The sequence below is a fragment of the Mesoplodon densirostris genome, chromosome 3, assembly GCF_025265405.1.
Source record: "Mesoplodon densirostris isolate mMesDen1 chromosome 3, mMesDen1 primary haplotype, whole genome shotgun sequence".
Classification (NCBI taxonomy): domain Eukaryota; kingdom Metazoa; phylum Chordata; class Mammalia; order Artiodactyla; family Ziphiidae; genus Mesoplodon; species Mesoplodon densirostris.
The window spans coordinates 113640015-113664438 of record NC_082663.1 but is presented as its reverse complement, the minus strand read 5'-3'; the positions used below and the strand labels follow the sequence as shown (position 1 = coordinate 113664438).

The following is a 24424-nucleotide window of genomic DNA, read 5'->3' as shown; positions in this document are numbered from 1 at the left end:
TGCTAGTATTTTGTTGAGAATTTTTGCATCTATGTTCATCAGTGATATTGGCCTGTAGTTTTCTTTCTTTGTGACATCCTTGTCTGGTTTTGGTATCAAGGTGATGGTGGCCTCATAGAATGAGTTTGGGAGTGTTCCTCCCTCTGCTATATTTTGGAAGTGTTTGAGAACGATAGGTGTTAACTCTTCTCTAAATGCTTGATAGAATTCGCCTGTGAAGCCATCTGGTCCTGGGCTTTTGTTTGTTGGAAGATTTTTAATCACAGTTTCAATTTCAGTGCTTGTGATTGGTCTGTTCATATTTTCTATTTCTTCCTGATTCAGTCTTGGCAGGTTGTGCATTTCTAAGAATTTGTCCATTTCTTCCAGGTTGTCCATTTTATTGGCATATAGTTGCTTGTAGTAATCTCTCATGATCTTTTGTATTTCTGCAGTGTCAGTTGTTACTTCTCCTTTTTCATTTCTAATTCTATTGATTTGAGTCTTCTCCCTTTTTTTCTTGATGAGTCTGGCTAATGGTTTATCAATTTTGTTTATCTTCTCAAAGAACCAGCTTTTAGTTTTATTGATCTTTGCTATCGTTTCCTTCATTTCTTTTTCATTTATTTCTGATCTGATTTTTATGATTTCTTTCCTTCTGCTAACTTTGGGATGTTTTTGTTCTTCTTTCTCTAATTGCTTTAGGTGCAAGGTTAGGTTGTTTATTCGAGATATTTCCTGTTTCTTAAGGTGGGATTGTATTGCTATAAACTTCCCTCTTAGAACTGCTTTTGCTGCATCCCATAGGTTTTGGGTCGTCGTGTCTCCATTGTCATTTGTTTCTAGGTATTTTTTAATTTCCTCTTTGATTTCTTCAGTGATCACTTCGTTATTAAGTAGTGTATTGTTTAGCCTCCATGTGTTTGTATTTTTTACAGATCTTTTCCTGTAATTGATATCTAGTCTCATAGCATTGTGGTCGGAAAAGATACTTGATACAATTTCAATTTTCTTAAATTTACCAAGGCTTGATTTGTGACCCAAGATATGATCTATCCTGGAGAATGTTCCATGAGCACTTGAGAAAAATATGTATTCTGTTGTTTTTGGATGGAATGTCCTATAAATATCAATTAAGTCCATCTTGTTTAATGTATCATTTAAAGCTTGTGTTTCCTTATTTATTTTCATTTTGGATGACCTGTCCATTGGTGAAAGTGGGGTGTTAAAGTCCCCTACTATGATTGTGTTACTGTCGATTTCTCCTTTTATGGCTGTTAATATTTCCCTTATGTATTGAGGTGCTCCTATGTTTGGTGCATAAATATTTACAATTGTTATATCTTCTTCTTGGATCGATCCCTTGATCATTATGTAGTGTCCTTCTTTGTCTCTTCTAATAGTCTTTATTTTAAAGTCTATTTTGTCTGTTATAAGAATTGCTACTCCAGCTTTCTTTTGATTTCCATTTGCATGGAATATCTTTTTCCATCCCCTTACTTTCAATCTGTATGTGTCTCTAGGTCTGAAGTGGGTCTCTTGTAGACAGCATATATATGGGTCTTGTTTTTGTATCCATTCAGCCAATCTGTGTCTTTTGGTGGGAGCATTTACATTTAAGGTAATTATTGATATGTATGTTCCTATTCCCATTTCCTTAATTGTTTTGGGTTCGTTATTGTAGGTCTTTTCCTTCTGTTGTGTTTCTTGCCTAGAGAAGTTCCTTTAGCATTTGTTGTAAAGCTGGTTTGGTGGTGCTGAACTCTCTCAGCTTTTGCTTGTCTGTAAAGGTTTTAATTTCTCCATCAAATCTGAATGAGATCCTTTCTGGGTAGAGTAATCTTGGTTGCAGGTTTTTCTCCTTCATCACTTTAATTATGTCCTGCCACTCCCTTCTGGCTTGTAGAGTTTCTGCTGAGAGATCAGCTGTTAACCTGATGGGGATTCCCTTGTGTGTTATTTGTTGGTTTTCCCCTGCTGCTTTTAATATGATTTCTTTGTGTTTAATTTTTGACAGTTTGATTAATGTGTCTTGGCGTATTTCTCCTTGGATTTATTCTGTATGGGACTCTCTGTGCCTCCTGGACTTGATTAACTATTTCCTTTCCCATATTAGGGAAGTTTTCAACTATAATCTCTTCAAATATTTTCTCAGTCCCTTTCTTTTTCTCTTCTTCTTCTGGAACCCCTATAATTCGAATGTTGGTGCGTTTAATGTTGTCCCAGAGGTCTCTGAGACTGTCCTCTGTTCTTTTCATTCTTTTTTCTTTATTTTGCTCTGCATCAGTTATTTCCACTATTTTATCTTCCACCTCACTTATCCGTTCTTCTGCCTCAGTTATTCTGCTATTGATCCCATCTAGAGTATTTTTCATTTCATTTATTGTGTTTTTAATCGTTGCTTGATTCATCTTTAGTTCTTCTAGGTCCTTGTTAACTCTTTCTTGCATTTTGTCTATTCTATTTCCAAGATTTTGGATCTTGGAAATACAATCTTGGATCATCTTTACTATCATTATTCTGAATTCTTTTTCAGGTAGACTGCCTATTACCTCTTCATTTGTTAGGTCTGGTAGGTTTTTTTCTTGCTCCTTCACCTGCTGTGTGTTTTTCTGTCTTCTCATTTTGCTTATGTTACTGTGTTTGGGGTCTCCTTTTTGCAGGCTGCAGATTCGTAGTTCCCGTTGTTTTTGGTGTCTGTCCCCAGTGGCTAAGGTTGTTTCAGTAGGTTGTGTAGGCTTCCTGGTGGGGTGGACTAGTGCCTGTGTTCTGGTGGTTGAGGCTTGATCTTGTCTTTCTGGTGGACAGGTCCACGTCTGGTGGTGTGTTTTGGGGTGCCTGTGGCCTTATTATGTTTTTAGGCAGCCTCTCTGCTAATGGGTGGGGTTGTGTTCCTGCCTTGCTAGTTGCTTGGCATAGGGTGACCCGCACTGTAGCTTGCTGGTCGTTGAGTGAAGCTGGGTGTTGGTGTTGAGTTGGAGATCTCTGGGAGATTTTTCCGCTTCTTATTATGCGGAGCTGGTAGGTCTCTTGTGGATCCGTGTTCTGAAGTTGGCTCTCCCACTTCAGAGACACAGCACTGACTCCTGGCTGCAGCACCAAGAGCCTTTCATCTACCTTTTGGGGGGTCTGAGGTCTTCTGTCAGTGTTCAGTAGGTGTTCTGTAGGAGTTGTTCCACGTGTAGATGTATTTCTGATGTATCTGTGGGGAGGAAGGTGATCTCCACGTCTTACTCTTCTGCCATCTTCCTGCCTTCCTCCGAGGCTCTAATTATTAAAGTATCCTGAATTGTGTTGCTAATAGAAAATTCATTAAATGGAAATGAATTTTTAATATCATAATTCACCTTTTCCTCTTCATCAGATTCATTTTCTTTCTAGATGTCACTTCATAAGAGTGAATGAAACTTGGAAACATTCCTTGCCCTTTCTGCTTGTGACATATTTAGTTAGATTTCATCACATCTTGGAATTTTTCAGGGCTTGTTAAAAGTGGCACTCCCAATGGGCCCTGCTGATTTATTTTAGTGACAAGTGACCCAATCCCCAAGCCTCACCTCCAGGTTGATGAGGCCAGAAGGCAGAGCATCCAGGACTTGGCAGAGCTGGTAATGTCACCCAAGTGGGGTCCAGGTATCCCCAGACCCGGCCAGTCTTTGGCTACTGATGAAGTCATGTTAGCAGCATAACCCGAATGTCCAAAGGTCTTATGCATCCCCAGCTGCTTGGGCCCTTGGCCCTTCCTGAATATTTTGGAAGGTCTCTAGGAGTATCTCTTGGGCCCACAGACTAGTTTGTGCCTGCAGCTCCCTGAGCCTGCAAGAGACAGAGCTGCATGGTGTCTGTGGTGGAGGGGAGAAATCACTTCTCACTTCTTCAAATATCTGTCTGCAGGCATACTAGCACTTAGTGAAACAAATCTACATTTTTACTTATAATCCTCCCCTGACCGAAAAGGTATGGAGACAGTCTCATTTACTCATATCCACGTGGCTCTCTTCAGAATCTCCCCTACTCTCTGACCCCTGCAGCTCTGTCTTCTTGTAAGATGAGTGGTCTGGGGCTACCTCAGTCCCTGGTGTGATAGACTTGTACAGAACCCCACCCCAGCCCATCAAGATGCCTGCAGTGACTGACGCTGCACAGCAAGCCCAGCTCAGAAGTAAGATCCAGTGGGTGGCCTAGGAGTACATTCAGATGTTGAAAATCATACACCTAAGTTTCAGTTACAAGCTTAGCACCTGCTGGTCCTGTCACAGGGAGCCCCTCGGCCAGTCATGGGTTCACGTGCCACAAATGTGCGAGTGAGAAGTGTTAGCAGGCATGAAATGTGAGGATGAGTCCCTAGTTTAATCAAATGTATTGAGTCACTACTGAATCTCATTTATTCATTCAACAAATATTTGTTAAGTGTCTACTGTGTGCCAGGTAATGTTACTAAGCGAACAGACGTAGCAGTAAACAAAACAGTTAAAAATCTCTGCCCTTGTGGAGTTTATATTCTAGAAGAAGGAAAAGATAAAGTACAATATAAAGTATGTTAGATGACAAGAAATGTGAAGGAAGATGCAGCAGGGAAGGGAGAACAGGCTAGGAGTGAGGATGCTATGGCTGCAGTTGTTGGGATGATGCTGGAGCAAGAACCTTGCAGATATCTGGGCAAGAGCATCCCCGGCAAAGGAACAGTCAGCACAAAGGTCCTGGGGTGGAAACAGACCTGGTAAGTTTGAGAAACAAATGCCCTCAGCTGGAGCTGAGGGAGTCAGGGGAGAGTTGTAGGAGGTGAGGTCAAAGGGAGTTTTATGGGCCATTTTAACAGGACGTTGCTTTTTAAAAAACTTTTTTATTCAAGTATTTTATTCACAGTGAAGTGATTCAGTTATACATATATAGGTTATTTTTCATATTCTTTTCTATTATGGTTTATCACAGGATATTGAATATAGTTCCCTGTGCTATTCAGTAGGACCTTGTTGTTTATCCATTCTCTATATAAAAGTTTGCATCTGCTCATCCCAAACTCCCAATCCATCCCTCCTGCACCCACTCCCCCTTGGCAACCACAAGTCTGTTCTCTATATCTGGGAGTCTGTTTCATAGATAAGTTAATCTGTTTCATATTTTAGATTCCACATATAAGTGATATCATATGGTATTTGTCTTTCTCTTTCTGACTTACTTCATTTAGTATGATAATCTCTAGGTCCATCTATGTTGCTGCAAATGGCATTATTTCATTCTTTTTATGGCTGAGTAGTATTCCATTGTGTGTGTGTATGTGTGTGTGTGTATATATATATATATATATATATATATAATCTTCTTTATCCATTTTTCTGTCAATGGACATTTAGGTTGTTTCCATGTCTTGGCTATTGTGAATGGTGCTGCTATGAATCTTTTTGAATTATAGTTTTGTCTGGGTATATGCCCAGGAGTGGAATTGCTGGATCATATGGCAACTCTGTTTTTAGTTTTTTGAGGAACCTCCATACTGTTTTCCATACTGGCTTCAGCAATTTACATTCCCACCAACAGTGTAGGAGGGTTCCCTTTTCTCCACACCCTCTCCAACGTTTATTATTTGTAGACGTTAAATCATGGCCATTCTGATCAGTGTGAGGTGGTACCTCATTGTAGTTTTGATTTGCATTTCTCTAATAATTAGTGATGTTTTAGCATCTTTTCATGTGCCTGTTGGCCATCTGTATAATAGGACTTTGCTTTGACACTGGGAGGTCATGGAGAGTTTAGAGCATTGAAGTGGCATGACTCTCTTTATCTTTTCAAAAGATTATTCTAGCTGTGGTGGTCAAATTAGACTATAGGAGGGCAAGATCAGAATCAGGGAGAAGATCAGTGCAAAAAATGTAGGCAAGCCACAATGGTGGCTTGGACCAGAGTAATGATGATGGTGGAGGTGATAACACATGGTCACATTCTGGACAAATTTTGAAGATGGGGCCAGTAGAACTTAGCTGATGGATTGGAAGCAGACTGTGAGAGAAAAAGCAGAAGGAAGGATACCTGCTAGGCTTTTGCCCTGAGAAACCAGCACACAGCGCTGCCCTTTGCTGAGAAGGAAAAAGTGGGAGAGGAACAGGTTTGCAGAAGATCAGGGATTAGGTTTTGGACATGCTCAGCTTGCAATGCCTATGAGAAACTGAGTGCAGATATTAAATAGGCATTTAGCCATGTGAGCTGAGGACACAGGGGTGGAGACAGAAAAGGGAATCATCAACATTTTGTTGGTGTATGTGGCCAGGAGATTAGAGAGGAATAGAATTCAGATATTGGGGAAATCATGATACTTTAAACATACATCTGTAGCAGTGTTTTCAGCACATAAAGGACCTTACTTAAGATACCCTTTTCAATATGGGAACAACTTTCTTAATTTCTATTCAGTTTCTTTGTCCAATTGTCTGTTTTGATTCTGAATAAAAGGGAAAATAGTTTTCACTGTTAAAAAAAGGTGATTAACATAGAATTGCCTTGGACAGGAATAAAGACGCAGACGTAGAGAATGGACTTGAGGACACGGGGAGGGGGAAGTGCAAGCTGGGGTGAAGTGAGAGAGTGGCATGGACTTATATATACTACCAAATGTAAAATAGATAGCTAGTGGGAAGCAGCTGCATAGCACAGGGAGGTCAGCTCAGTACTTTGTGACCACCTAGAGGGGTGGGATAGGGAGGGTGGGAGGGAGACACAAGAGGGAGGAGATACGGGGATATATGTATATGTATAGCTGATTCACTTTGATATAAACAGAAACTAACACAACATTGTAAAGCAATTATACTCCAATAAAGATGTTAAAAAAAACAACAACATAGAATTGCCTCAAAATCAGATTCAAACTGTGATTCCCACTTGAGGTGTTTCAGGGAGAAGAACAGCCCAGGAAAATGGCGTTGTATGAGACGATGCTTCTGTGCAGTCATGAAAGAGGGCTAAAGCTACCAGGGTTCTGGAAATAGACTTTTTTTTTTTTTTAAACAGTGAATAGTTGAGAAAAAGCTTTTTAACATTTTAAATGTACTTTAACCATGGATATTTATTTATGTGAACTGATTTACATATAATTAGAATACCTACAGGTTCTAAGGGGAAAATACACCCTTATTCTGAGCTATAGAAATACAGTGTTGGAGGCTTTTCAGAGAATAGGGAACAATAAAATAGGAGAAAAGTATCAGAGTTCAATTTCTTTTATAATTCACCAATATTTTCAAGGTTTCCAAATAGATTTTTAAAAACTAGCTATAGGGAGGTAGTTCTAGATTTTCCATCAATTTTCTAATTAAAACAGGAATTGGAAGAAGAAAAAGGACTTTGTTCACTGAAATGATTCTTTACGTTGAAGATGCTAACATGAATTCCATAATAGTATAACATAATATCTGAGCAGCTTGGCTGGTTCACTTGCAGATGAGATGCTGCTGCATCTTACAAGCTATTTCTTTAGTGATTATCTTTCTTTTTTTTTGTAATTGGCACAAGAGATATGATATGTAGGACACTCCCATGCCCGACTTTCCTATTGGGGACTTTGGCCAGTATAAAGCCAGTGAGGTCAAGGTCTAGAGAAAATACCACACCTGAGTGGCCATGGTCCCGAGTGGCCAGGTGTGTGGTGCCATTGGATTCTGTCGCAGCCCAGCTCTGCAGGTTTCCAGTAGAGTTGCCTCCCTGGGCATAGGGAGCAAAGGGCTGTGCAGAGGCATGGCTGTGCTCACTTGCTCTGCATTTCTTTGCTGGCTGGGTGTTTTCAGATTTGAATACAGAGGAGGAGGAAGAGACCCTTGCAGCCCCCTCTGCTATGTGCCCCAGGTCAGCCAGATGTTCTGGGGTCCACTACATCTAACTCCTGACTTTGCTTCCAGAATAGGCTTTCTGGGCTGTTAAGTCCCAGTTCTTTTTCACTCACAGAAGTGAGGCTGCTTTCCCAGTCCAACTTGCACACCAGAACAAACCTGGACCCCATGGTGACAGATCAAGTTGGGATGGAGGCGCTGAGAAAGCCATTCTCAGGGGGTTAAGCCCTGTGGCAAAGGCATTTGTTCTTTCTCAGTGCCCAGGTGCTCCCTTGTGTTCCTCAGACCTTGCTGTCAGGTGCTGGGCTATGTCTAGTGCTGGCCAGTGGGCTGTGAATGAAAGCAATGAGTGTCACTTCCAGGCCCAGGCATTTAAAAGTGGGCGAATGTCATCAAGGAAATTAAGACAATATGTAATGAGATACTACTACACATCTATTAGAATGGCCAAAATTTGGGACACTGACAGCGCCAAATCCTGAGTTCTCATTCATTGCTGGTGGGAATGCAAAATGCTTTAGCCACTTTGGAAGACAGTTAGGCAGTTTCTTACAAAACTAAACATGCACATACCATACTATCCAGCAATCACGCTCCTTGGTATTTACCCAAGGGATTTGAAAACTTATGTCTATACAAAAATCTGCACACATGTGTTTACAGAAACTTTATCCATAATTGCAAAAAGTTGGAAGCAACCAAGATGTCCTTCTGTGGGTGAATGGATAACTATGGTACATCCAGACAATGGAATATTAATCAGTGCTCAAAAGAAATGAGGTATCAAGCCATGAAAAGACATGGAGGAGCTTTAAATGCATATTAATAAAATCTGAAAAGGGTACCTATTGTATGGTCACAACTATATGACGTTCTGGAAAAGGCAACACTATGGAGAAAGAAAAATATCAGTGTTTGCCAGTGATTGGGGAGGAGAGATGAATAGGTAGAGTACATAGGATTTTAGGGCAGTGAAAATACTATGTGTGATACTATAACGATGGATACACGTCATTATGCAATGGTCCAAACCCATAGAATATCCAATATCAAGAGTGAACCAGAATGTTAACTATGGACTTTGAACAATTATGATGTGTCAATGTAGGTTCATCAGTTGTAACTAAGGTACCACTCTGGTGGGAGATGTTGATAATGGGGGAGGCTCTGCATGTGTGTGGGTGGTGAGTATAGGGAAAGTCACTGTACCTTCCCCTCAATTTTACTGTGAACCTAAAATTGCTTTAAAAAATAAAATCTTAACATGAAAGAAAGGAAGGAAAGAGAGAAGGAAAGAAGGAAGGAAGGGAGGAAGAGAGGAAAGGAGGGAAGTGGGTGGAGTTCTTTATTCCCTCCTCTCTTCCTGCGGTAACAAGATGGAAGAGGACAGGATTGATGCCTGAGTCATCCTGAAATGAGGCCTGACCAAACCTCACTGGAAATCTGATGAGAATGAGAAATATATGTTTGTTGGGTTAAGCCATTTAAGGGTTTAAGTGTTACTGCATCATAGCAGAGCCTACGCCAACTAATACAACTCTTTTCTCATAGCCACTCTCGTACTTCATGGAGTCTTCATCACTGGTGTGGTTTGGGCCCAGGAGGACATACGTTTCAGAGAAGGAGCTTCAAACTGCTTTGTTTGGGATCATGATTTCCCTGCATGTTGATGACAGATTTCCCAAGTGATGGTAACCAGATGGGTGCTGGAGTCAACCTCTTAGTTCTGGCCGGGTGAGTGCACAGGTATGCCGATGTCATTCACTTTTCATAATTTGCATGAAGTTAAAGTGATCTCAATCCTAATTAAGGAGACATCTTCAGTAGAAAGAACAACATCTCATGTAAAATTCTGTGTATTGGGTTATCTTTCCTCTACCTTTGAAATGATTCATGACTCTCTAAGCTAATAAAACACCTTGCTGAAATAAAACGATTTGTCCAAGCAAATAAAAACCCTGACAGAGCTACTGTATGGCATTTCCTAGGGAGCTGTAACTGTGAGAGCTAGTTCACTGAGAACTAAGTAGAAAACCCAAATACTGACAAAGCTGCAAAGGAGAAATGAATCACCATTGGGGGGAGTCTGTGCCAGGAAGCACTCCGAGGTCGTAAAATATATGGACTCTCAGTGCAAGAGGACTTCAGCAGGCAGCCAGGCTGGCTTCTTGCCTCGGGCATGCCAAAGCTATCATTCACCTGGCTTCACATGTTTACAGAGCTTCCCTTCTGCACCCACCTCGTGCCAGGCTCTGTGGGGGAGGAAGGAGCAGTGCAGGCTGTGTCTCTCTTAACAAAAGGCCTGGAGATCTGCTGGGGAGGTGAGATTTATTTTGGGATATGATGAACCACCAAAGAGTTAATGTGTTCAGGAAAGCAGATACACAGTAATGGAGTTTGAAAAAATTAAAAGGGAAGAGCTGCACTGGATCTTGTCTTCAGATCAGGGTCCCCTACCTCCAGTGTCTTCATTGTTGGTATCATCTTCTTAGAATGGGATGGAGGCCCTTGATGGAGATCCCTATAGCATCCTCAACAGGTGGTTATTTGATCTATGTTCAAATATTTCCAGTGTCTGGAAACTTATTACCTGTCAAAGAAGATCTATTGGACAGTTCTTTATATTGAGTTGAAACCTGCTTTCATCTAGCTTCTACTTGCAGATATAAGACCTGCCCTCAGAGTTAATATAGCAAATCTACTCTATCTCCCACACAACAGCCCTGTAGATATTTGCTTACAGCAGCCAGGCCATACCTCCTGACATATACACATGGCTCCACACACCTTCTCTCCAGGTTGAGCATCCCAGCTTGATTCGGAAGCACAACGTGGCTTTCAGGGCCCTCACCTCCTAGATGGCCTCCCTGGCTTGCTTCTGTTGTCAAAGGCCCTGATGAGAGCCTGGCTGTCTACGTTTGCCCTGGCTGCTCTGCTGCCTCAAGGTGTGACTCTCTCAAGTTACCCCCTAATAATCATATCCTTCCCCCCAGCCTTGGCAACCTCTGATCTGCTTTCTATCACTGTGCTTTGGTCACTTTGAGAATGCTGAATAGCACAGTATGTAAGTCTTTGAGACTGGCTTTTTCCACTCTGCATAATGCCCATGGGTATCTTCTGCTTACATGTACTCATGATCCTAAATCATTACATTTTATATTTTTTATCTTGGACGATGTGACAAGGCCTCCGTAACGCATATAGTGACTCATGCCACCATGGCCAGTACATGGAGCATTGGTAGCACGAGCTGGGTGATCCCAGGGAGGCTCTCCTGGTGCAGCGCATCTTTGTGGAGTTCCCCGGGGCTCTGGAACTATGAATGGGATGGATTCGAGTTTTTGCCTTCCTCTTCTAACTATCTCTGTGCTTTAAAACACCAACATTTTTCACTGCCTAAAGATTTTAGCATTTTCAGATGGTTGGCATAAAAATCAAGGGTAATGAAACTTGTCAACCTATAGGTTTTTTTCAGAGATGTATTCTAGCAGGGATGATGGCTCTCATATTGCTAACTCCCTCCATGGTATATGCCTTCAAAGGGTTTGTGTACTCTATGACTGTCTGATCTGGAGAAAAGTTGTACAAATTCAGATTCCAATCTGACTTTGTTAAACTCGAGAGTGATTAGCCAAAGAGTGAAAATACCCACAGTGATTTGGCAACTAGCAATATTGCTGCTGAGTATGTCAACTGTAAATGAAAAAGTAAAATGTGTAAAAATTGAGGTTTAGATGGAAAAGAGAGCTGCTCATGTTTTAGGAATGAAAATGATTATTTAGTGAGCTTATATATGTACAGCATGGCACTAAACAAGGAATATGGGTTTTTTCTTCCACCTTTGAGAAATCTGGGAGGTTTAATGGAATGAAAAATTTCTAATGCAGTCCTCAAAGAGTAAAAATTTATTGGATATAGATTAGCTAATTAGTTTCAGAGGTCAAGCAAAGTAAAACTCAAGAATTTTATGAATGTAATTAGACATGCATATATACGTGGTTGGATTCTGGTAATACAATTATTTTTTAAATTCAACAAACATTGTCAGGTGCCTACTTGGTGCAGATGTCTCTCTGATAGGGTATCCAACAAATATTTGTTGAATAAATGATGAATGAATGAATGAATGAACAAGGACAACTTAATAAGGGTGTGACCAGATACCTTGGATCCTTAAATGAGTAAATAATGCAAACTTCAGGACAACACAAAAATCCATAAAGAATCTATCGGAATCCTTTTGCTTAATTACAAAGTTATTTTTATGAACTAGAGCTTTGTATTTTGTTTAAACCAACTCTAGGAAATGATTAGTAAATGTTATAGATTAGGTATCATGCATCCACCGGAAACCACTTCCCATATTTTCTCGCCATAGAAAATAACGATACAATGTCCTTCATTAGTAATCCCAGGTGAGGCTGTAATATAGTAATTCGCATGCTAATGCTAATGGTAACACTAACACTAAGCAACTCCCTTTTTGAGCCCTTGTTAAACACCAGGCTCTGTGCTAAGTGTGTCACAAGCATGGTGCTGATTAATCTTCACCACCTTGTGAATCTATAACCAGTGTCTTTACAAATGAGTTAACTGAGGCTCAGAGCCCTTCAGCCATGTTCCCAAGGTCACAGTGATGATAGCTGTAAAATCAGGGTTTGAACCCAGGTAATTGTCTCCAAAGTGGGAGCTCATAATCTCTTCTACTCTTTTCCATACTCTTGTCTCTTTCTATTCCTAAAGCCAGTGTGGATGGCATTTGAAATGGGCCTCACTGAACTTACCATAGCTCCTTATTGCTTTTTGCCTTCAATTATTTCCTAACTCAGACTCCTTCCTTGATCCACCTAAATTAGTAAGTCTGATTATGCATAAAAGAAAATTAAGGCATGGAGCAAATATGTAGACAAGCTACAGAGAGACATGGTGGGCCTCAGGAACCAAGTGGTCACACTGACACCTTACACATTGACACAGCCTGGGGAAATGGGACAGGATAGGGACCTTGTGAATTCTGAGCATGTTTACCGAGAGGACCTGAGCTGTTTATAGATACATGGCTTCATGATGAGTATAAGTACCATGGCCTTGACCACATGGGTATGTCCTCCCCACAGCCCCATAGGATGCAGAAGACAAGTGAGCAGCAGGGCAGCAGTTTAGGCCAGCCTCTGCCCTTGGCACCCACTGGTGGAGGAGTGATGTCTTTCCAACTTCAGCTTAGGTATCACTACGTATGGGAGGATTTCCCTGATTCCCACAGGCTGGATGCTTCCAAGGTGCCCGTACCTCCCCTATTCTCTTGAAACTGCTTTTATTAAAAATTTTTTTTGAAGTACAGTTGATTTACAATGTGTTAATTTTTGCTGTATAGCAAAGTGATTCAGTTATATATATATATTCTTTTTCATATTATTTTCCATTATGGTTTATTACAGGATATCAAATATACTTCCCTGTGCTATACAGTAGGACTTTCTTGTTTATCCATCTTATAAATAATAATTTACATCTGCTAATCCCAAACTCCCAATCCTCCCATCCCCATCCCCCTCCCCCTCCCCCTTGGCAACTAGGAGTCTGTTCTCTATATCTGTGAGTCTGTTTCTGTTTCGTAGTACGTTCATTTGTGTCATATTTTAGATTCCACATATATGTGATATCAGAGGATATTTGTCTCTTTCTGACTTACTTTGCTTAGTATGATAATCTCTATGTCCATCCATGTTGCTGCAAATGGCATTATTTCATTCTTTTTTATGGCTGAGTAATATTTCATCACACACACACACACACACACCACATCTTCTTTATTTATTAATCTGTTTATGGACATTTAGGTTGTTTTCATGTCTTGGCATTGTAAAGAGTGCTGCTATGAACATAAGTGTGCATGTATTTTTTGAATTATTGTTTTGTCTGGGTACATGTACAGGAATGGGATTACTGGATCATATGGCAACTCTATGTTTAGTTTTTTGAGGAACCTCCATACTGTTTTCCATAGTGGCTGCACAAATTTACACTCCCACCAACAGTGTAGTTCCCTTTTCTCCATACCGTCTCCAACATTTGTTATTTATAGAATTTTTTTAAATGATTTTCCTACCTTAAATTATTTAATTAAATTATGTACACATGAATGCATTATTACACTTGTGAAAAAACTTAAATACAGGTAACACTAAATTTTTTGACCATCATTCCCAGCCCTGGTTCCCTTCCCACCTTCCCAGAGGTAACCACTGTTACCAGTTTTGTGTGCATTCTCCCAGACTATTTTCTATGCATTTAATGCATATGTATGTAGCCATAGGAAACAATTTACTGTTTTAGGTCGTTGATTTGTTGTTGGTTATTTTATTTACACCAATACTATGATACATTATCGATCATTCTTCAAATTGCCTTTCTCACTAAACAATCAGTCTTGGAGTGCTTTCTGTATTGATACTTTATAGAACTACTTCATTCATTTTGGCTGTTGCATGGTATTCTGTGTTGTGACTATACCATGGTTTATTTAGCCTGTGTTGTATTAATTGACATTTAGGCTGTTTCCACTTTTTCTCTCTTACAAAAGACATGCTCATAGATGCTTCCTTATATAGCTGTGTGAGTGTATCTCCAGAGTAGATTCAGAGAAATGGCATCACTGGATCTTAAGATCACCTACTTCTTTCTATGTGTGAGTGAGAGGAAAAGCTCTTCTGAAGATCCTGGAGGAGAAAAAGCTTAGTTCTTAAAAGTCTGAAAAATGATTTTCCCCTGTAGTTTGTTCTTGGTGTCTAGTATTATCTTGAGGTTTCTAGCTAGTGGGGATGGGTACAACTGAACAAGTAAACGGACATACCAGGATTGAGAGGAAAGATAACAATCAGGTTTGGCTGAGTTCAAGCTGGTGTGTTCTCACTCCCTCTCTTTTTTTTTTTTTTTAACATCTTTGTTGGAGTATAATTGCTTTACAATGTTCTGTTAGTTTCTGCTTTATAACAAAGTGAAACGGCTATACATATACATATATCCCCATATCCCCTCTCTCTTGCGTCTCCCTCCCACCCTTCCTATCCCACCCTTCTAGGTGGTCACAAAGCACCGAGCTGATCTCCCTGTGCTTTGCAGCTGCTTCCCACTAGCTATTTATTTTACATTTGGTAGTGTATATATGTCAGTGCTACTCTCTCACTTCTTCCCAGCTTGCCCTTCCCCCTTCCCATGTCCTCAAGTCCATTTTCTATGTCTGTGTCTTATTCCTGTTCTGCCCCTAGGTTCTTCAGAACATTTTTTTTTTTAGATTCCATATATATGTGTTAGCATACAGTATTTGTTTTTCTCTTTCTGACTTACTTCATTCTGTATGACAGACTCTAAGTCCATCCACCTCACTACAAATAACTCAATGTCCTTTCTTTTTATGGCTGAGTAACATTCCATTGCATATATATGCCACATCTTCTTTATCCATTCATCTGTCAATGGACACTTAGGTTGCTTCCATGTCCTGGCTATTGTAAATAATGCTGCAATGAACATAGTTGTACAAGACACTTTTTGAATTATGGTTTTCTCAGGTTATATGCCCAGTAGTGGGATTACTGGGTCCTATGGTAGTTCTATTTTTAGTTTTTTGAGGAACCTCCATACTGTTCTCCATAGTGGCTGTACCAATTTACATTCCCACCAACAGTGCAAGAGGGTTCCCTTTTCTCCACACCCTCTCCAGCATTTATTGTTTGTAGATTTTTTCATGATGGCCAACTGACTGGTGTGAGGTGATACCTCGCTGTAGTTTTGATATACATTTCTCTAATGATTAGTGATGCTGAGCATCCTTTCATGTGTTTGTTGGCAATCTGTATACCTTCTTTAGAGAAATGTCTATTTAGGTCTTCTGCCCATTTTTGGATTAGGTTGTTTGTTTTTCTGATATTGAACTGCATGAGCTGCTTGTATATCTTGGCGATTAATCCTTCATCAGTTGCCTCGTTTGCAAATATTTTCTCCCATTCTCAGGGCTGTCTTTTTGTCTTGTTTACGGTTTCCTTTGCTGTGCAAAAGCTTTTGAATTTCATTAGGTCCCATTTGTTTATTTTTTATTTTATTTCCATTTCTCTAGGAGGTGGGTCAAAAAGGATCTTGCTGTGATTTATGTCATAGAGTGTTCTGCTTGTGTTTCCTCAAATAGTTTGATAGTGTCTGGCTTTACATTTAGGTCTTCAATCCATTTTGAGTTTATTTTCATGTATGGTGTTAGGGAGTATTCTAACTTCATTCTTTTACATGTAACTGTCCAGTTTTCCCAGCACCACTTATTGAATAGGCTGTCTTTTCTCCATTGTATACTCTTGCTTCCTTTATCAAACATAAAATGACCATATGTGCGTGGGTTTATCTCTTGGCTTTCTAGCCTGCTTCATTGATCTATATTTCTGTTTTTGTGACAGTAGCATACTGTCTTGATTACTGTAGCTTTGTAGTATAGTCTGAAGTCAGGGAGTCTGATTCCTCCAGCTCCGTTTTTCTTTCTCAAGATTGCTTTGGCTCTGTGGGGTCTTTTGTGTTTCCACACAAATTGTGAAATTTTTTGTTCTAGTTCTGTGAAAAATGCCATTGGTAGTTTGAGAGGGATTGCTCTGAATCTGTAGATTGCTTAGGATAGTATAGTCATTTTCACAATGTTGATTCTTCCAATCCAAGAACATGGTATATCTCTCCATCTGTTGGTATCATCTTTAATTTCTTGCATCAGTGTCTTATATTTCTCTGCATGCAGGTCTTTTTTCTCCTTAGGTGGGTTTATTCCGAGGTATTTTATTGTTTTTGTTGCAATGGTAAATGGGAGTATTTCCTTAATTTCTATTTCAGATTTTTCTTCATTAGTGTATAGGAATGCAAGAGATTCCTGTGCATTAATTTTGTATCCTGCTACTCTACCAAATTCATTGATTAGCCCTAGTAGCTTTCTGGTAGCATCTTTAGGATTCTCTGTATAGTATCATGTCATCTGCAAACAGTGACAGTTTTACTTCTTCTTTTCCAATTTTGATTCCTTTTATTTCTTTTTCTTCTCTGATTGCTGTGGCTAAAACTTCCATAACTATGTTGAATAACAGTGGTTAGAGTGGGCAACATTGTCTTGTTACTCTCAGAGGAAATGGTTTCAGTTTTTTACCACTGAGAACGATGTTGGCTGTGGGCTTGTCCTATAGGGCCTTTATTATGTTGAGGAGGTTCTCTCTATGCCCACTATCTGAAAAAAAAATTTTTTTAACATCTTTATTGGAGTATAATTGCTTTACAATGGTGTGTTAGTTTCTGCTTTATAACAAAGTGAATCAGTTATACATATACATATGTTCCCATATCTCTTCCCTCTTGTGTCTCCCTCCCTCCCACCCTCCCTATCCCACCCCTCTAGGTGGTCACAAAGCACTGAGCTGATCTCCCTGTGCTATGCGGCTGCTTCCCACTAGCTATCTATTCTACATTTGGTAGTGTATAAATGTCCATGCCACTCTCTCACTGTGTCACAGCTTACCCTTCCCCCTCCGCATATCCTCAAGTCCGTTCTCTAGTAAGTCTGTGTCTTTATTCCCGTCTTGCCCTTAGGTTCTTCATGACCTTTTTTTTATCTTCTTAGATTCCATATATATGTGTGTTAGCATACGGTAATTCTTTTTCTCTTTCTGACTTACTTTACTCTGTATGACATACTCTAGGTCCACCCACCTCACTACAAATAACTCAATTTCATTTCTTTTATGGCTGAGTAATACTCCATTGTATACATGTGCCACATCTTCTTTGTCCATTCATCTGTTGATGGACACTTAGGTTGCTTCCATGTCCTGGCTATTGTTTTTATCATAAATCATTGTTGAATTTTGTCAAAAGCTTTTTCTGCATCTAATGAGGTGATCATATGGTTTTTATCCTTCAGTTGGTTAATATGGTGTATCACATTGATTGATTTGCATATATTGAAGAATTCTTGCATTCCTGGGATAAACCCCACTTGATCATGGTGTATGATCCTCTTAATGTGCTGTTGGATTCTGTTTGCTAGTATTTTGTTGAAGATTTTTGCATCTGTGTTCATCAGTGATATTGGCCTGTAGTTTTCTATTTTTGTGACATCTTTGCCTGGTTTTGGTATCACGGTGATGCTGGCCTCGTAGTATGAGTTTGGGAGTGTTCCTCCCTCTGCTATATTTTGCAAGAGTTTGAGAAGGATAGATGTTAGCTCTTCTCTAAATGTTTGATAGAATTCGCCTGTGAAGCCATCTGGTCCTGGGCTTTTGTTTGTTGGAAGAGTTTTAATCACAGTTTCAATTTCAGCGCTTGTGATTGGTCTGTTTATATTTTCTATTTCTTCCTGCTTCAGTCTCAGAAGGTTGTGCTTTTCTAAGAATTTGTCCATTTCTTCCAGGTTGTCCATTTTATTGGCATATAGTTGCTTGTAGTAATCTCTCATGATCCTTTGTATTTCTGCAGTGTCAGTTGTTACTTCTCCTTTTTCATTTCTAATTCTATTGATTTGAGTCTTCTCCTTTTTTTTCTTGATGAGTCTGACTAGTGGTTTTTCAATTTTCTTTATCTTCTCAAAGAACCAGCTTTTAGTTTTATTGATCTTTGCTATTTCTTCCTTCATTTCTTTTTCATTTATTTCTGATCTGATCTTTATGATTTCTTTCCTTCTGTTAACTTTGGGGTGTTTTTATTCTTCTTTCTCTAATTGCTTTAGGTGTAAGGTTAGGTTGTTTATTTGAGATGTTTCTCGTTTCTTGAGGTGGGATTGTATTGCTATAAACTTCCCTCTTAAAACTGCTTTTGCTGCCTCCCATAGGCTTTGGGTCATCGTGTTTTCATTGTCATTTGTTTCTAGGTATTTTTTGATTTCCTCTTTGATTTCTTCAGTGATCTCTTGGTTATTTAGTAGCGTATTGTTTAGCCTCTATGTGTTTGTATATTTTACAGTTTTTTCCATGTAATTGATATATAGTCTCATAGTGTTGTGGTTGGAATAGATACTTGATACGATTTCAGTTTTCTTAAATTTATGAAAGCTTGCTTTGTGACCCAGGATATGGTCTATCCTGGAGAATGTTCCATGAGCACTTGAGAAGAAAGTGTATTCTGTTGTTTTTGGATGGAATGTCCTATAAGTATCAATTAAGTCCATCTTGTTTCATGTGTCATTTAAATATTGTGTTTCCTTATTTATTTTCATTTCGGATGATCTGTCCTTTGGTGAAAGTGTGGTGTTAAAGTCCCCTACTATGATTGTGTTACTGTCGATTTCCCCTTTTATGGATGTTAGCATTTGCCTTATGTATTGAGGTGCTCCTATGTTGGGTGCATAAATATTTACAATTGTTATATCTTCTTCTTGGATCGATCCCTTGATCATTATGTAGTGTCCTTCTTTGTCTCTTCTAATAGTCTTTATTTTAAAGTCTATTTTATCTGATATGAGAATTGCTACACCAGCTTTCTTTTGATTTCCATTTGCATGGAATATCTTTTTCCATCCCCTCACTTTCAGTCTATATGTGTCTCTAGGTCTGAAGTGGGTCTCTTGTAGACAGCATATATATGGGTCTTGTTTTTGTATCCATTCGGCCAATCTGTGTCTTTTGGTTGGAGCAGTTAATCCATTTACTTTTAAGGTAATTATCGATATGTATGTTCCTATTACCATTTTCTTAATTGTTTTGGGTTTATTTTTGTAGGTCTTTCCCTTCTCTTGTGTTTCCTGCCTAGAGAAGTTCCTTTAGCATTTGTTGTAAAGCTGGTTTGGTATTGCTGAATTCTCTTAACTTTTGCTTGTCTGTAAAAGTTTTAATTTCTCCATCGAATCTGAATGGATCCTTGCCTGGTAGAGTATCTTGGTTTTAGGTTTTTCCCTTTCATCACTTTAAATATATCCTGCCACTCCCTTCTGGCTTGCAGAGTTTTTGCTGAAAGATCAGTTGTTAACCTTATGGTGATTCCCTTGTATGTTATTTGTTGCTTTTCCTTTGCTGCTTTTAATATTTTTTCTTTGTATTTAATTTCTGATAGTTTGATTAGTATGTGTTTTGGCATGTTTCTCTTTGGGTTTATCCTGTATGGAACTCTCTGTGCTTCCTGGACTTGGTTGACTGTTTCATCTACCATGTTAGGTAAGTTTTTGACTATGATCTCTTCAAATTTTTCTCAGACACTTTCTTTTTCTCTTCTTCTTCTGGGACCCCTATAATTCTAATGTTGATTCATTTAATGTTTTCCCAGATGTCTCTGAGACTGTTCTCAATTATTTTCATTCTTTTTTCTTTATTCTGCTCCCTGGCAGTTATTTCTACCACTTTATCTTCCAGCTCACTTATCTGTTCTTCTGTTTCAGTTATTCTGCTATGGATTCCTTCTAGAGTATTTTTAATTTCAATATTGTGTTGTTCATCACTGTTTATTTGCTCTTTAGTTCTTCTAGATCCTTGATAAATGTTTCTTGTATTTTCTTCATTCTGTTTCTGAGATTTTGGCTCATCTATACTATCATTACTCTGAATTCTTTTTCAGGTAGGTTGCCTATTTCATCTTCATTTGTTTGGTCTTGTAGTTTTTTTCCTTGCCCCTTCATCTGTTACATATTTTTTTGTTGTTTCTTTCTTTCTTTTTTTTTTTTTGATGGTGCAGCTGTATTCCTGTCTTACTGGTTGTTTGGCCTGAGCCATCCAGCACTGGAGTTTTTAGGCAGTTGGATAGAGCTGGGTCTTTGTGCTGAGATGAGGACCTCCGGGAGGTTCACTCTGATTCATATTCCCTGGGGCTTGAGGTTCTCTGTTAGTCCAGTGGTTTGCACTTGGAGCTCCCACCGCAGGAGTTTGAGCCCAACCTCTGGCCTGGGAACCAAAATTCCGCAAGCTGTGTGACATGGCAAAAAAAAAAAAAAAAAAAAAGAGAGAGAGAGAAAGATTAAAAGGAGCAGTACAATGTCAAAGAATAAAAAACAATATAAAATTAGAAAGATAAAAAATATATTTGGAAAAATAAAAATATAATTGAAACAACTGCAACAAGGTAAAATAAAACCACAACAGAAAAAAGAAAATAAAAAGGGGGGTGGGGGGGAAGAAGCCAAAAGGAGAGAACAATAACAAAGGATAAAGAATAAAATAAAATTAGAGAAATAAAAGATTTGTTAGGAAAAATAAAAATATAAATGAATAAGCAACAATGAATCAACAAGGTAAAACAGAACCCCAATCTAAAAGAGGAAAAAAGGAAGGGAAACCCCCCCACAAAAACAGCCTTGGCTATGGGAACAGAGTTTAGGTGGGGGTGCAACTTCAGCCTGGGTGGGGTTTAGGGTGGGACAGGACCTAGGCGGGTGGGGGGCTGACATTCAAGTATGGGGCAGGGCCTCTGCTAAGGACCTGCATGGAAGGGGAGAGGCAGCAGGTCCAAAGGAGGGCCTCTGGAGTGTGGAGTTCCGGAGTTTGGAGGTAAGGCCCTGGGTGAGGGTGTGTGGGTGGTGTTTAGGCCCAGTGCGTTGAAGGAGGTCTCCAAGTGTAGATGTAGGACCCTGGGTGGGGGTTTAGGAGTGGACCTTGGGTCCTGCATGGCAGGAGGGAGACTCTGAGGGCAGAGGATTAGGCCCAGGAACCCAACAGGTTCCCCCGTGCCTAAGTGGACAGGGAATGCATTGGCCATGTTCCCTTCCATTCCTCCGTGCCCCACCCCCACTGTCTCCCCCCAGGTCTCCCCTGTCCCCACTGGACCCCTAACCATGGGTGGGTCCTGCTGGAGGTAGGAACTCCTCCCCTCCCCAAGCCGTCCCTCAGGTGTGCAGGTCCTGGAGGTCCAGCCTTTACTTTTGCTCCCCCTTCCCCCGCTCCCATTCCCTCAGAACCCATGCGGCTGGAGGGGGCCCCAGTAGGCAGAGGATAAGGCCCGTGAACTCAGAAGGCTCCTGGGAGCCCAAGTGGGCAGGGGAACCCTGGTCATGCTCCCTTTTGATCCTCTGTCCTCCAAGTCATCCCCTAACTTCCCCATTCGGGTGTGGGATCCCCTCCCATCCCCCAGCTGCCCCTCAGGGACACCAGTCCTGTCCCGCCTCCACTTTTCCTCCCCTTTCACTCTCCCCACATCCCACATCCTACCTGGTCACTGGGGGATCCTCCCATCCCCTTAGGTGTCCATGGTCCCCGACTGGTGCCTTGTAGGTACCCTAGTTGTGTGGAGATGAGAATTCCACATCCTCCTAGTCCTCCGTCTTGACTCTACCCTATAGAATTTTTAAAGATGTCTCTTTTGACCAGTGTGAGGTGGTACATCATTGTAGTTTTGATTTGCATTTCTCTAATAATTAGTGGTGATAAGCATCTTTACATGTGCCTCTTGGCCATCTGTATTTCTTCTTCAGAGAAATGTCTATTTATGTCTTCTGGCCATTTTTGGATTGGGTTGTTTGTTTTCTTGTTATTGAACTGTATGAGCTTTTTGTATATTTTGGAAATTAAGCTCTTGTTGGTTGCATCATTTGCAAATATTTTCTCCCAGTCTGTAGGTTGTCTTTTCATTTTGTGTATGGTTTGCTTTGCTGCACAAAAGCTTATAAGTGTGATTAGGTCCATTTTTTTTATTTTTGTTTTTATTTCTATTGCCTTGGGAGACTAACCTAAGAAAACATTAGTACAATTTATGTCAGAGAATGTTTTGCCTCTGTTCCCCTCTAGGAGTTTTTTGGTGTCATGTCTTATATTTAAGTCTTTAAGCCATTTTGAGTTTATTTTAGTATATGGTGTGAGGTGTGTTCTAACTTCATTGCTTTGCGTACATCTGTCCAACTTTCCCAACACCACTTGCTGAAGAGAGAGTCTTTTCCCCATTGTATATTCTTGCCTCCTTTGTCAAAGATTAATTGACCATTGGTGTATGGGTTTGTTTCTGGGCTCTCTATTCTGTTCCATTGATCCATATGGCTGTTTTTGTGCCAATATCAGGCTGTTTTGATTACTGTAGCTTTGTAGTATTGTCTGAAGCCTGGGAGGGTTATGCCTCCTGCTTTGTTCTTTTTCTTCAGGATTGCTTTGGCAATTCTGGGTCTTTTATGGTTCCATATAATTTTAGAGTTATTTGTTCTAGTTCTGTGAAAAATGTTACAGGTAATTTGATAGAGATTACATTAAATCTATAGATTGCTTTGGATAGAATGGCCATTTTAACAATATTAATACTTCCTGTAATTGCTTTTTAAAGTGATTTATTTGACTGTGAGCCCTAGGAGTGCAAGAAGAAGGTCTACTTGTTCACTGCTTTGTCCCCAGGCTGGACAGAGGGCCTAGAACACAGTGGCTGCTTAGCAAATAGTTATGAAATAATTTGTAATGCTTTCCCAAGCAAGGGAAGAAAGAAATGATCTGGAGACATTACATGAAAGGAATGAATGAAGCCTAGGGTTTTTCTCACTGTCTGAATTCGATCATGCTGGGTGTGCAGGATTCCTGACTTTATTCCCTCAGACCCTAACTCTTTTTGTTGATTTATGGGTTTTTTTCCCCTTTTTCTCTGTTTCTTGCTGACCTCTTGCTCCCTCATTTACTTTCCTCCTTTTATCTTTTCTCTGTTACTTTGGTTTGGTTTTGAATGTCTATTTCTCTGAAATTCTTTTTCTGGAGGAACAAATACATACTGATAGCTTAAAAAATTGATAGGGGAAAAAACATTGTTCTTAATAACTTAGGGACAACTATTTGAAGAATAAAAATAAAATGTATAACTTTTACACCAGGAGAAGAAAATTCCATCTATTCAACAGAATACAGGGAAAAAGGAAAGGATAAAAAAGGAGGCATGGAAAATTTGGAACATAAAAAAGGGCAGAAATAAATATTGATATAAGAGGAATTCAATAAATGTAAATAGTTAAAATGCTTCAAAATATAAAGACTCTCTAATTGAATTAAAAAGATAAAATCAAGAAATATATTGCCTACAAGATACATATTAAAAACAAAAAGGTACAGAAAAGGTAGATAGGAAAAGATTTATCAAAAATAAGTCAAGGGCCTCCCTGGTGGCGCAGTGGTTGAGAGTCCGCCTGCCGATGCAGGGGATACGGGTTTGTGCCCCGGTCTGGGAGGATCCCATATGCTGCGGAGCGGCTGGGCCCGTGAGCCATGGCCGCTGGGCCTGCGCATCCGGAGCCTGTGCTCCGCAACGGGAGAGGCCACGGCAGTGAGAGGCCCGCATACCGCAAAAAGAAAAAAAAAAAAAAAAAGTCAAGATAGAAATTGCAATATGAAAGAAATGTTAATTTAAGGCATGAAATATTAAAAGAGGAAACTGAAGATGTTATATATTAGTGAAACAAATAGTACATCAAGAAATATAATAATCATGAACATGTATGCCCCTGACAATATGATATCAAAATACGTAAAGCAACAACTGATAGATCTAGGATAGAAATAATAAATCAAAGATCATAGTTGACAATTTTAATATACCCTCTCAAAAACTAGTAGTTGAAGCATATGGAAATAAGCAAAGATATAGAAGACTATACTGATGTAATCTGTCCCTATCTTTCCCCAAGAAACAAAATATTTTCTTTTCATATACCCACAGATGTGCTAGGC

At 39.7% G+C, this 24424-nt stretch overlaps 1 protein-coding gene across 6 annotated transcripts in view; it reads left to right on the top strand.

Moving 5' to 3' along the window:
* Positions 1 to 24424, top strand: part of FSTL4 (follistatin like 4) — a 731471-nt gene that overhangs the window by 240971 nt on the left and 466076 nt on the right. For 5 of the 6 annotated variants that reach the window (XM_060091939.1, XM_060091938.1, XM_060091934.1 and 2 more), the window contains one exon: positions 9351 to 9533. In XM_060091939.1, the coding sequence (XP_059947922.1) occupies positions 9463 to 9533 (71 nt within the window). In that variant the 5' untranslated portion in view covers positions 9351 to 9462. Of the gene's footprint in view, positions 1 to 9350; positions 9546 to 24424 lie in introns of all 6 variants that reach the window. The other variant, XM_060091937.1, reaches the window with a different exon arrangement.